Genomic DNA, 13,529 nt, shown 5'->3' with positions numbered 1-13,529 from the left:
AGTTCAGTAATGGTGCTTCCTCTTTATTTCTTTGTTTTAGTCCTTTTTGTCTTCTGTCTTATTTTCTTGGTCGGCCTAGCTAAGGGTTTTTCATTTTCTTAACATTTTCAAAGAGCCAGCTTTTGGTTTCATTGATTTTTCTCCATTTTTCTGTTTTCTATTGTACTGGCTTACTCCCTAATCTTTATTATTTTCTTCTTTCTGCTTGAATTGTGTTTAGTTTGCTTTTTCTAGTTTCCAAAGTTGGAAGCTCAGGTTATAAATTTGAAACCGTTATTCTTTTCTGATGTAGGTGTTTAAAGGTACAAATTTCTCTCTGAACACTGTTTTGCCTACATCCACAAATTTGGGTATTTTGTGTTTTCATTTTCATTTAGTTCAAAATATTTTTAAATTTCTTGTGTGAGTTCTTTGACCTATAGGTTATTTTGATGTGTGTTGTATAATTTTCAAATATTTGTGTTTTCCAAGATTTCTTCCAGTAGTGGATCTCTAATGTGATTTCATTGTGGTCAGAGAAATACATTGTATGATTTCAGTCTTTTAAAACTTTGAGACATACTACCACCTTGGAATCCTCACTCTAATATCAGCATGGTAGACTCCCTCACTTTCTATAAGTCTTCTCTTAAATGTCACCTTCTCAATGAGACCCACCCAGGCCAATATAAAAAGTGCAACCAACAACACTACCACATCTTAGCACTTCCAATCATATCTTACACTGCTGTATTTTTCTTTTTCAGAGCAATCATAACCTTCTAAAAGAACCTTCTAATAATTCACCTAGCTCCATGAAGATAGAAATCTTTACTTATTGGTGTATCTCAAGAACCTAGAATAATGACAGGATCATAATAGTCACTGAATAAATATTTTTGAGTGTATACATTAAGATATTCATCCACTTGGTCATATGTAGCTGAAATTTGTTTACTTTCACTGGAATGTTAGATTTCATTATATAATCTTACCGTAATTTTATAATTGATTCTTCTGAGGACACTTGTATTTTTTTCTAGTTTCAGGCTGTTGTAAATACCCCTGATCTAAACATTCTTATTATTGTATCCTGGTGCACACATACCCAAATTTTTCTATGGTTTATATGTAGGAGTGGAATTGATGGGTCATATTTATGTGCATAAATTCAACATTAGTGAATGACGTCATAGTGGTTTGCAATGTGGTTGCCCATTCCTACCAGCAATGTATGAGGGTTTCATTTGCTTTACAATCTCACTGATATGTCATATTAGTATTTGTTTTTTTAATTTTTTTGCAGCAGTATGGCAGTTTTCTATTAGTATTTTCTTCTCTGAATTCTAATGTCATTGAGTAATTGTCGATGTGTTTATTAGCCATGTGTATAATATCTTTTTTGAGGAGCCTTTTTGATTTTTGCCCACTTTCCTAATGGTTGTATTCTTTATCAGTTGTTTGTGCAGCAAATATCTTTTCCTGTCCAAGACTTTTCTCTTTATGATATTTTTGATGAGCAGAAGTTTTTAATTTTAATGTAGTTGAATTTGTCAACATTTTTCTTTAATGGTTAGTGCTTTTGGGGACTTAAGAAATCCTTCCATATACATATTCTCATAACTTGCTGGTGGACATGCAGAATAGTACAACTTATACAATGTGGAATTTAGCAATATAGAGAAAAAGTACACACACATTTGACCCTTTGTTTTAAGAAAGCCACCTTAAAATCTATTTCAAAGACGTACTGGAAAAATGCAAAATCCTATATGTACAACATTGTTTGTCAGGGCGTTATTTATAACAGCAAAAATGACTGGATACAATACTAGTGTGCATCAGTAGGGAGTAGTTGAATAAACTATGGAACATCCACTCAGTGGAGTATTGTGCAGTTCTCAGAAGGATGGGAAAGAGCTATACATATTAATATGGAGTTATCTCAAGGGTATATTGTTAAGTGCAGAACGTACGTTGTAAACAGTAGGAGAGGGATGTAACTAATGACAAATGTACACACACATACACATATATATACATATGTATGTGTGTATATGCCTATTTGCTTATATTTCCAAAAAAGAATCAATGGAACCATAAAGCCAAAACCTAATAAAATTATTTTTTGTGAGGGAGGGAAGGAGAGAGAGGAAGGGGACAGAGATGGAAGTAAAATACCTGTGAAGGTACCGTATAACACAGCTTTCACTTTAGACCCACGTAAATGTTTTGCATAATTTTAAAAGGGAAAAAGCATCAATTTCTACAATTCATAAGCAACCTGAAGCAGATGAACCTAAAACTATAAAGTTGGTAGCATAACAACACAGAGGAAGCAATTATTTAAAATGACTTTGAAACAATATGTGCACATTCCTAAGGGGATATATTTTAAGGACAAAGGTAAATGCAAAGAAATATAAAACTATTCAGCAGTTTCATTGTTAATAGTCATATTAGTATTGTTATTGAAATGTTAAAATTCTAGAAACATATTGCAGAAAAAAGGTGATAAATAATTTTTAATCTTAAGAGCCAATATTTTAAGCATATTTGAAAACACATATACAAGTCTAAAATCAAGGAGTTTGAGTAAAAACCTTATAATCTTACATTTGAAGTGGAAATACCAGTGTAATTTATTTTTCTCTTTAAAAAAATGTCTTGGTTTTGTCCACTGAAAATGCCTAGAAGCAGTAACAACTCAATGGCAATGAACACACCTAGCAACGCATTATGCTTTCTAAATACTATTTCCCATTAAAAGGAGCCAGGAGTCCTTGGAGAAATATTCCAGGGTAGAGTCAGAAAATGTGCAAGATGAGCTTGGGGCAGCTTGCTGTGCCACAAAACTAAAAAGCAATACAGGAGTCAATTAGAAGGGACTTGTGTAGTCCTAAGTGGGGTAATTTGCCCACTGAAAAGCACACCAAGTATATGAAACTACATGATCTCACAATTATACTAAAAATAATCATTGGTTACCACTGGATATTTCTAAGATACCAAGTCATTACTCTCATAGTTGGTAAATAATGGGAAAAATCAAACATTTATCTGCCTTTCCTGTATGAACTGTATATAGAGAAGCTAATTAGTTGATGGTAAGTTTATTATAGAATTCTAGATAATAAATACAAAGAAATAATATAATTAGGAGAGCTGTGTTTCACAGCTCCTAATAAGTTATTATATCTAGGCAATAGTCATCAATGGATGTAAAACTCATTAGATGAAAGGTGAATGGGAAAACTTGATAATGGAGGGATCCAACTAATAGCACCTGAGTTCACTGATCAATTTCAGCATCACTAAAAATGGTACCACCAAACATTATGTGCCTTATGATATAATAGAAAGTACACACCTATCTATGGAGGATTCTTGCCTAAAAATATGGAACCTGAGTCCAATCAAACCTCTAGATCAGCATTATCCAATGCAATTTGTATAATGATGTAAATGGTCCTTATCTTTTTTGCCCAATATGGCATTCGCTAGCCACAGGTGGCTGTTGAACATTTGAAATGTGTCTAGTTTAACCGAGAAATTGACATTTAAAAGATTAATTTAAATAGATTTGTATGGCCAGTGGATACTGTATTAGACAGAATAGCTCTAGGTTTAACTGCCAGTTTGTAAGAAATGGAAGGGATTGAGGAACAAGTTAAATAATACCATAAAGAACAATCAGTCACATTCATTTGTTGGGTTCCTCTCATAAATCAATGGGTGGGGGAGAAAATGAGTTGGAGGATTGGGAAAGAAATGGTACTATTTTAAAATAATAGCACTTAAGAGATATAACAGCCAAAGACTGGTTTAAACAACCAAGTGTAAAAAGATATCTTTGAGATAATCAGGGCCATTTCAATATGAACTTGGTATTAGATGATATTAAAGAATTATTAATTTTGTGAAGTGTGATAATGCCATACTGGTTACATTTTTCAAATGTCCTTATCAGTTAGGTATATGTACTTGCATGACTGAGAATGAGCGCTTCTTTAAATTTTGTACCCCAGGTGCCTCACTTGCCTCAGTGTACTCCCAGCCTTGTTTGAGATGCACTGCAATAAAATAGCTATATATTATTGTCATTGGTTGTAAACACCTGCCCCAGCAGAGTTTCTATGCCTGAGATCCAAGATTTAATTTTTTATTAATTTGTTAAAGGTTTTATTGGTAGGCTTTGTAGAACTTCCATATCTCTTTGTCTTGATCCAGATGAACCCCAAAAGAAGAACAAAGGTGATCCCATGAACAACCTGGAAAGTTTTTACCAAGAGATGATAATGAAAAAACGTCTTGAAGAGTTCCAACTTATGAGAGGTGAACCCTTTGCTTCCCACTCACTGGTCTCAGCTACATCAGTGGGAGATAGTGGCACAGCTGAGAACCCGCCATTACTCCAGGACAAGGGAAAACAGGCAGCACAGGGTAAAAGTCCCAGTCTCCATGTGGCAAAAGTTATTGATAATTCACCTGAGCAGTGTTGGACTGGGCCTAAGAAGCTGACGCAGCCAATAGAATTTGTCCCAGAAGATGAGATCCAGAGAAATCGTTTGTCAGAGGAAGAGATCCGAAAAATTCCTATGTTTTCTTCATATAATCCAGGGGAACCAAACAAGGTATAGGCTAAACCAAGAAAAAAAACAAAGCAAAACAAAACACGGGTTGATTTCATTTTAATTTACCTCTACCTAAAGTAATACTTTTAAGTTCACTTTGATTATACCAAAGAGTTATGACATAGGCATAGTGATTGTGTTTTTCCTTGATCTTGACTATTCTTTCTCTGCACACTACATAAGTAGTGCATTTCCTGTGGTGTTGTTTGTGGTTTTCTAAGGTCCTAAGCTACCCTTAGTATTTTAAAGAAATCTTGAATAGACTGTAGCCCATACCTACTAGAAGACCTGAGTTGAAGGAAAGGTAACCTCCCGTTTCCTAGGCTAATAATAAATCGGGTAGTGTTGATAAAATCACCATATCTGGGAGCCATGGTGCCTCTGAAATTAGTCAATTGTTGATCTCATGGTTGTGAGTAGGATTTGCTGTTATCATGTGAGTTTTCTTTTTTTTAATTATATTTTATTGATTATGCCATTACAGTTGTCCCAATTTTTCTCCCTTTGCCCCCCTCTACCCAGCACCTCCCACTCCCTCAGGCAGTCCCCACGCCATTGTTCATTGTTCTTTGGCTACTCCAAATGTTCCACCTGGCTTTCATATGATGTATGACTTTAAGATGCTGGTAGTTAAGAGCAAAGTGAAAATACAGGGCCTCTAAATTTTGAGAAATTAACAAATATCTAAGTAAACTTGTAAATAATCTTTGTTTTATATTTTTACTACATAGCTATATATTTCTAAACAACATATAATTTTACATATTTTAAAACTATGTAGAGGAAATTATATCTACATACCTTTCTATAACTTGATTTTCATTTATTTTTTATAATGTATTTTATTTTTTTAATTTTTTAAAGATTTTATTTATTTATTTTTAGGCAGAGGGGAAGGCAGGGAGAAAGAGAGGGAGAGAAACGTCAATGTGTGGTTGCTTCTCACGCACCTGCTACTGGGGCCCTGGCCCACAACCCAGGCATGTGTCCTGACTGGGAATCAAACCAGCAACCCTTTAGTTCGCAAGATGGCGCCCAATCCACTGAGCCACACCAGCTAGGGCTGATGTTTAAACTCAATATACATGGTTTTGAAATTTATTTCTAATTCTATAAAGAACTGTGTATTCCACTGTAGAAATATAGTATAATTAATTTATCCAATCTCCTGAAGATTTTTTCTTTTAATTTTTTTATTACAGAGAATTCTGCAACAAATATTACTATACAATAAGTAAGTCACCATCGGCAAAAATATCGATATCAATAAAATATAAATATTAATTACTGTTTATTGAAGGTTTTGTTTTGCATGTATATGCACACACACATGAGAGAAGGGGGAATAGATGTGTGTGGGCCAGAATGCATTTCTTCCTGTAGGTCTTAGTCAAAAAAGCTGGAAAAATATTGCTTTGTTGCAGCAATCATTGAATGTTAGTATGCACCAGAATCACCTGACAGGCTTGTTTAAACAGATTGCTTGGCTCTGCCCCCAGAATTTTTATTCAGTAGATCTGGAGCAAGGCCTGAGAATCTGCATTTCCAAATTCCCAAGAGATGCTGCTGCTGCTGGTCTGAGAGATGTTTTAAGAATCACTGTTGTCGATTACATACCTAGGAGTGGAATTATTATGTATATAGGATATGTATATCTTCAACTCCATGAGCAGGGTTTCAGAGATCTCTTTCACATCCTTGTCAATACTTCGCAATATTAGACTTTTTATTTTTGCCAGTCTAATGCATCTGAAAGGTATTTCATTGTTTTAGTTTGTATGTTTCTGATTTCCAATGAAATTATGCATGTATTTATACATTTATTAACCTTTCAAGAACCTTCTTTAAGTTGCTTGTTCCTTTTTACCTAGGATTTAGTTGTTTAGTTTTTCATATTTCTTACAGAGATTATTTTAAAATTCTGAATACAAACCCTTTCTGCTTATTTAGCAAATATATTTTCCCAGTGAGTGGCTTATCATTTTAACATCGCTTCTGATTTAACATCACTTCTTGCATTAAGCAGAAGACTTTCATTTTAATATAATTACATCATCAGTATTTTACTTGATAGTTTGTGCCTTTTGAGTCATTTTAAGGAAATCCCTCCCTACAAATCAGTTAAGAAAAATACAAACAACCCAATATAATGGTCAGAAGATATGAATAGGCAATTCACAGAGGAGAAAACATGATTGTTCAATTAACTTATTAAGTCTCATTAGCAATCAAAGACATACAAAATAAAACTATATGAGATACCATTTACTACCCAGGATGTTAGCATAAAGGCATGACAGTGCTACGTGTTAGTGAACATATGGAACATTAAGAATTCTAATATATTTCTAGCTGTAGATAAATGAGAACAACCACTTTCAAGAACATTGTGGTGATATATAGAATAACGGAAGATGCTCATACAGTATAAATCAGCAGTGCCATTCCTAGGTATCTATCCTTGATGAATTCTTATACATGCATATTAAGTATTATAAGGATACTCATGGTAACATTATTTATAGACAACATACATGTTCATCAGTAGGAAAAGCATGGTATATTCATAAAATAGAATACTATACAGTAGAGAAAATGGATAAAATAAAACTACAGCTATCAGTGTAGATGCAGCTCACAAACAATGTTGAATGAAAAAGGTGGTTGCAGACTTCTGTTTTCAACTCCAACGTATAAAGTGCTTTGAAGTCATCACTCCTGTCTTACAACAAGAAAAACAGCCGTACAAACTAAAAATCAATGAGTCTTCCTTGGACCCATCAGAGAATTGAAGTGACAGAGCAAACTGCCACCCCTAAATCTGGAGAGACAGGCAATTACCAAGAATCACAGCCCACATCTACTTATCAGGAGCCATAAACTGGTAGGAATACTTAATTGGTAACTTTGACAAATTGCTTGAGACAGAGTAAAGATTAGTATTTGAACATAACAGGTTCTCAAGTTGAAGAGCCGAGAAAAAAATCTGTTCCTGGCTAGTAGTCAATCAGGTAGTATTCATAGAACCACCATATATGGTAGCCATGGTGCCTCTGGATTTAGTCAATAAGTACCTCCCAGAACCCCACTAGGTTCTCAAGTTGAAGAGCCAAGAAAACTATCTGTTTCTGGCACGGGAAACAGAAAAGTAGTAATTTTGAAACAGACTCAGAGCTTCCATCTAAAAAAGGACTATCCAACAAGTAAAATAACTTTACCAAAGCCTTCTCCAGTGTGGGAGAAGGGAAATCATTTAACTTAAGGCCCCTCTAACCTTCCTGTCTCATCTAAGAGAGGATGAGGGGGAAAAAAAAAAGCTCTGAAACACTTCTGAGGGTACAGGCTGGGGTCACAGGCATACTGAAAGACTGAGGCTTGAGTATAGGATTAAAGGATGTTTCCCCTTACCCTACACCTTACCACCGCATGAACAGGGCTTCAGTGCAATGACTGTGGATTACAGCTGAAAGGCCTGCAAGGCTCAGACTCTATTTAAGAAGTTTTTAGGGAAATTCAAAGGAAACATGGGAGACAAAAACAAGGACATTAGAGGAAATTGAAATCCTGTGACACCTACAGTTAGAGCAGACATTAACAAACACAGCCCAACTCCTGGCCAGATTAACATAAAACATTACACTAATGGCCTTTTTACCTCAGTTCCTGTTACATCATACATCATGTCTGGCTTTCAACATAGAAGAAATTATAAGGCATGCTCAAAGAAAAAAAAACAGTCTCAAGACAAAACAAGCATCGCAACAAAAGTCAGATACACCTCAGGTTTTGGAATGATCACATATATGGAATTTAAAATAGCTGTGATTAAATGCCAAAGAGTCTATGAGAAATATTACAGAACATGCAAAAACAAGATAGGCAATGTAAGCAGAGAAATAGAAACTCTAAGAAAGAATCAAAAGGAGATACTGGAAATGAAAAACACTATAATAGAAATGATGGTTTTGATAGGCTTATCAGTAGATGGTTACAGCCAAGGAAAGAATCAGTAATCTTCAAGACATGTCCATACAAACTTCCCAAACTGAAATGCAAACAGAAAAAAGACTTCAAAAAAAAAATGAACAGGATATTCAAAAACTATGTGACAATTTCAAAAGGTGTAACATACCCATTATTGGAATACCAGAAGGATAAGAGAGAAAGGAGCAGAAGAGATGTCTGAAGTAATGGTGGCCAATAATTTTCCAGAATTAATGACAGGTACCAGACCATTGATACAGGATCTGAGCAGAACACCAAGCAGGATAACTACCAAAAAAAATACACCTAAGCTTATCATATTCAAACACAGAAAATGGAAGACACAGAAAATGTTGAAAACAACCAGGGGTGGGGGGAAACAGTTTGCCTACAGAGAAACAAAGATAAGAACTTTATTGGATTTCTCATGAGAAACTATGCAAGCAAGAAGACAGTGGCATGAAATATTTAAAGTAATGAAAAAAGAAAAACCCCTCCTACCTAGCATTTTGTATTCAGCAAAAGTATCCTTCAAAAGTGAAGGAAACAGATTTTATCAGACAAACAAAAACTGAGGGAATTTCTTGCCAGTAAACCTGCCTTACAAGAAATGTTTTGTTTTGTTTTTAAGTTCTTCAGAGAAAAGGAAAATGATGTAGGTTAAAAAATCAGATCTCTATAAAGAAAGGAAAAGCACAGAGAGGAATACCTGAAGGTAAAATCTTTTATTTTAAGTGATCTAAAAGATAATTGCACAAAGTAATAATAGTGATGTGTTAGGTAATTTTAGAATATGGATAAGTAAAATGAATGGCAGGAATGTTATAAGGTGTAGGAGGGAGAAATTAGTATCTTAGTCTATGTAATTATTATAATGTATTGGCACTACCTGTGAAGAGGTATAGGGTTATTTGAGAGTTGACTTAATTAGTTGTAAATGAATATATTGCAAATTCTTGGCCACCCACTAAAAAATATATAAACAGAAGTAAAATCGATATGCTGAGAGGGGTAAAAGTGAAATCATATAAAGTGATACTCATTCTCTACAATCTTTAGAAGGAAAGGGAACATTTTCTCACTCATTTTATGAGAACCAGCCTTGGCTTAATACCAAAACCAGATACAGATATTACATTAAAGAAAAACTAATGGCCAATCTCATTATCATAGATGCAAAAATCCTAAATATTAGGAAAATCAAAATAGTTGATTGAAATATTTTTATTTAAAAGTCAAATTATTGGAAAATGAAATCCAACAATGTATCAAAAGAATTCTATATTATGAACAAGTGGGATTTTTTACAAGTATCCAAGACTGGTTCAACATTTCAAACTCAGGTAATATAATCCATCACATCAACAGACTAAAGGAAAATAATCACATCATTATTTCAATTGATGTAGAAAGTACTTGACAAAATTCAACATCATTAATGACAAAAACTCTCATCAAACTAAAAAAGAGGTGAACATCCTCAACTTGATAAAGAATATCTACAAGCTCTGGAACTAACAACATACTTAATGTTAAGAAACTGGATGTTTTCCCCTTTGATCAGAAACAAGGCAAGGGTATCTCCTCTCCCCACTTCTTAAAATATTGTACTGGAAATGCTAAATAGTGAAATAAAACAAGAAAAAGAAATAAAAAGCACATATATTAGAAAGGAAAATATAAAACTGTCTTTGTCCATAGATGACATGTAGTTCTATATGGAAAATCTCAAACAATCAACCTAAAACAATTGTGGAACTAGTAAGTGAGTATAGCAAGGTTAGAAGATACAAAGTTTATATATAAAAGTCAATTGTTTTCCTGTATACCAAGAAATGAAGGATTGAAATTGAAATAAAAACACTATTTACAATACTACCACAAAAGAGTAAAATAATTAGATATAAATCTAATGAAATTTGTACAGGATCTATATGCAGAAAACTATAAAACTCTGCTGAAAAATTAAAGATGTAAATAAATGCAGAGATGTCTAGTGTTTATGGATTGAATGACTTAATATTAAGGTGTCAATTTTTCCCATGTTAATATGTAGATTCCACACAGTCCCACCAAAATCCCAGTAACCTATTTTGTGGATATAGATGAATTGATTCTAAGTTTCTATGAAGATAAAAGATCCAGAATATCTAATACAGTACTGAAGAACAACAACAAAGTTGAAGGACTGACACTACTCAATTTCAAGATTTAGTATAATTAAGTAATTCAGTTTAGGTGAAAAAGACACACAACCAATTGAGCAGAATAAAGACTCCAGAAATAGACTCACACAGATATAGTGAACTGATCATTGACAAAGGAACAAAGGCAATTAAATGGAGAAAGGATAGTCTTTTCATCAAATTGTGCTGAACAACTGGATATCAACACTAAAATAAAAAGAATAACAGATTTTACATTCTGCAATAAACTAACTCAAAATAGATTGTAGGTTCAAATGCAAAACACAATACCGTAAAACTTCTAGAAGAAAACAGGAGAAAATCTAAGTGGCCTTGTGTTTGGTGATACAATTATAGATACAACACCAAAAGCATGATTTATGAGAAGAAAATATGTCAGATTTTCTTAAAATAATAAACTGCTATATGAAAAATACTTTTAAAAGAATCAAAAATCAAGCAACAGACTGGAAGAAAATATTTTCCAAACACATGCCTAATAAAAAACTTGTATCCAAAATACACAAAGAATTTCTAAAACTCACCAGTAGTAAACTACCCAATTAAAAATGGTCAAAAGAACAGCTACCTTCCCAGAGAAGTTATGTGCATGTCTAATAAGTATATAAAAAGGAGCTCACCATTATTTGTCATAAGGGAACTTCAGAATAAAACAATAATGAGATGACATTATACACTTATTAGAATATCTAAAAAAATTGCAATAAAATTGACTGTACCAAATGCTATTGGGGATGCTGACCAACAGGAACTCATATTCATTGCTGGTGAGAATACAAAATGATACAATCTCTTTGGAAGTTAGTTTGACAGTCTCTTACAAAGCTTAATGTTGTTTTTACCATATGATCCCATAATTGTTCTTCTAGTTATTTACCACAATTGATTTGAAAACCTCTATTTATATAAAACCCAGCATGTGAATGAAAACCCAGCAGTTTTACTCATAAGTGCCAAAAACTTGCAATCAAGATGTTCTATAGACGAATGGAAATGTTCACCTGTGCTACATCTATACAGGGTCTGGCACGAATAATGTCCCTTTTTTGTTACAAAATCATAAGCATGTAATTCTGTAACATAACAATATCACACTCAAGCACACCATGTGACATTTTAGGTGACATGTTCAAATTGCTGTCTATCTCGTGTGAGACATTCACGTACCCTACCAACTACACTCAAGCAAGTCTTAACTTCTACCAGACCCTGTACAATGGAATATAGTTCAGCAATGAAAAGAAATGAACTGTCAAGCTACAAAAAGACATAGAGGAGCTATAAATGCACTTTAATAGGTGAAAGAAGCCAATATGAAAAAATTGTATATTGTATCATTTCAATTATACGACATTTTTGTAAACACAAAACTATAGCAACAGTAAATGATCAATAGTTGCCAAGAGTTTGGGTAAATGAGAGAGAGAGGAATAGATGAAACACAGGATTTGTAGGGCAGTAAAATTATTCTCTATGATAATGTAACATTGAATGCTAGACATGCATCTGCCAAAACCCATAACACTGTACAACATAAAGAGTGACCCTTGATGTATACAAATATTAAAAGATCATTTAGGAGGTTGGGGAATCCCAGGAAAGAATGCAGACTGACAAGGGAATCTAACTGTGTTACTAATATATGAAGCAACCTCACTGAAGGTATGGGGGAAAAGGTGCTGACCTAAGTATCTTTGGAAATGTGTGGAATGCGGAAGCAACAGACAGGCAAACAGGACTGCACATAATCACCATACCCTAGTTGATATGATTGTGTAACATGGGGGTACAGGTTAACAATTCTGATGTTTATACATGTAAAATGAAATGGAGCAATTAAGTAAATGGATGGTAGATGATGGGAGCCAGGTTTCTCACCCTTGGAATTTACAGATAAGCAAAAAAGGGAGGAAACTAGAATGATCCATGTGGTAATGGTTTATAATTGGAGACAATATGAACTCATGTTTAATTTAATATATGGATGACTATATATAGAAATATTTATAAATATGTGCACATACATAGGTTAGTATTAAACTTTTTTTTATTTCTGTCAGCTGAGAGGGTCTAAATGAAGTGATACTCCAGGAGCAACAAGCATGTTCAGCACCCAGATCTTAGTTTCTAATACCATTCTCTAATAAAAATAACCAGGGTTCCTTAGATAAATGGCTGATTCTAGCAGTGGGCGCAGGAAATATACAAGATGAGCCTTGGGCATTTTGTAGTGCCAGAAAATAAGGAAATGTCACAAACAACGTAAAAATATTGGAGGTCTGTCAAAGGAGCACAGAAGCCAACTGAAAGAATTTGCAATAGCCAAAGTTGGAACAATTTGTTTAGCAAACTAAATTAGTATTGGACTATACCCCAAAGTATAAAATAAATATGTATGAGTCCACATTGATAATAAATAAAACAATTGAGTAAGTTGATAAATGAGGGAGAGAAGACAAATATCCCATGCAGAAGAACTCTAAATAATTTGTGTAGATGCTCCACCTCTAGGTTCTTGAGCTACTTATAGTGACTTCTTTAAAGAGTACAGTATGGAAAGGCAGGAAACAAATTAATATTACAGAGTAGAAATCTAAAACTGCCTCAGCCAGGTTATCAAGGCCAACATCAAAAGTGGAAAGTCATGTTGATAGTATGAAAGCTTGGTATGATGAGATCAAAGCTGCACTTTTCCTCTGTGGTCTTTTTCCTAGTAATTCATAAC

At 33.9% G+C, this 13,529-nt stretch overlaps 1 protein-coding gene across 2 annotated transcripts in view; it reads left to right on the top strand.

Moving 5' to 3' along the window:
* RBM41 (RNA binding motif protein 41) overlaps window positions 1–13,529 on the top strand; it is a 103,474-nt gene that overhangs the window by 48,682 nt on the left and 41,263 nt on the right. For both annotated transcript variants that reach the window (XM_054576923.1, XM_054576922.1), the window contains one exon: window positions 4,210–4,613. In XM_054576923.1, the coding sequence (XP_054432898.1) occupies window positions 4,210–4,613 (404 nt within the window). The remainder of the gene's footprint in view (window positions 1–4,209; window positions 4,614–13,529) is intronic.

The sequence above is a fragment of the Pteronotus mesoamericanus genome, unplaced genomic scaffold (genome assembly GCF_021234165.1).
Source record: "Pteronotus mesoamericanus isolate MK-2021 breed Mesoamerican mustached bat unplaced genomic scaffold, CSHL_Meso_final contig_37, whole genome shotgun sequence".
Taxonomy (NCBI): Eukaryota; Metazoa; Chordata; class Mammalia; order Chiroptera; family Mormoopidae; genus Pteronotus; species Pteronotus mesoamericanus.
The sequence above is the reverse complement of the archived record's forward strand: the minus strand, read 5'-3'. Positions and strand labels throughout refer to the sequence as shown.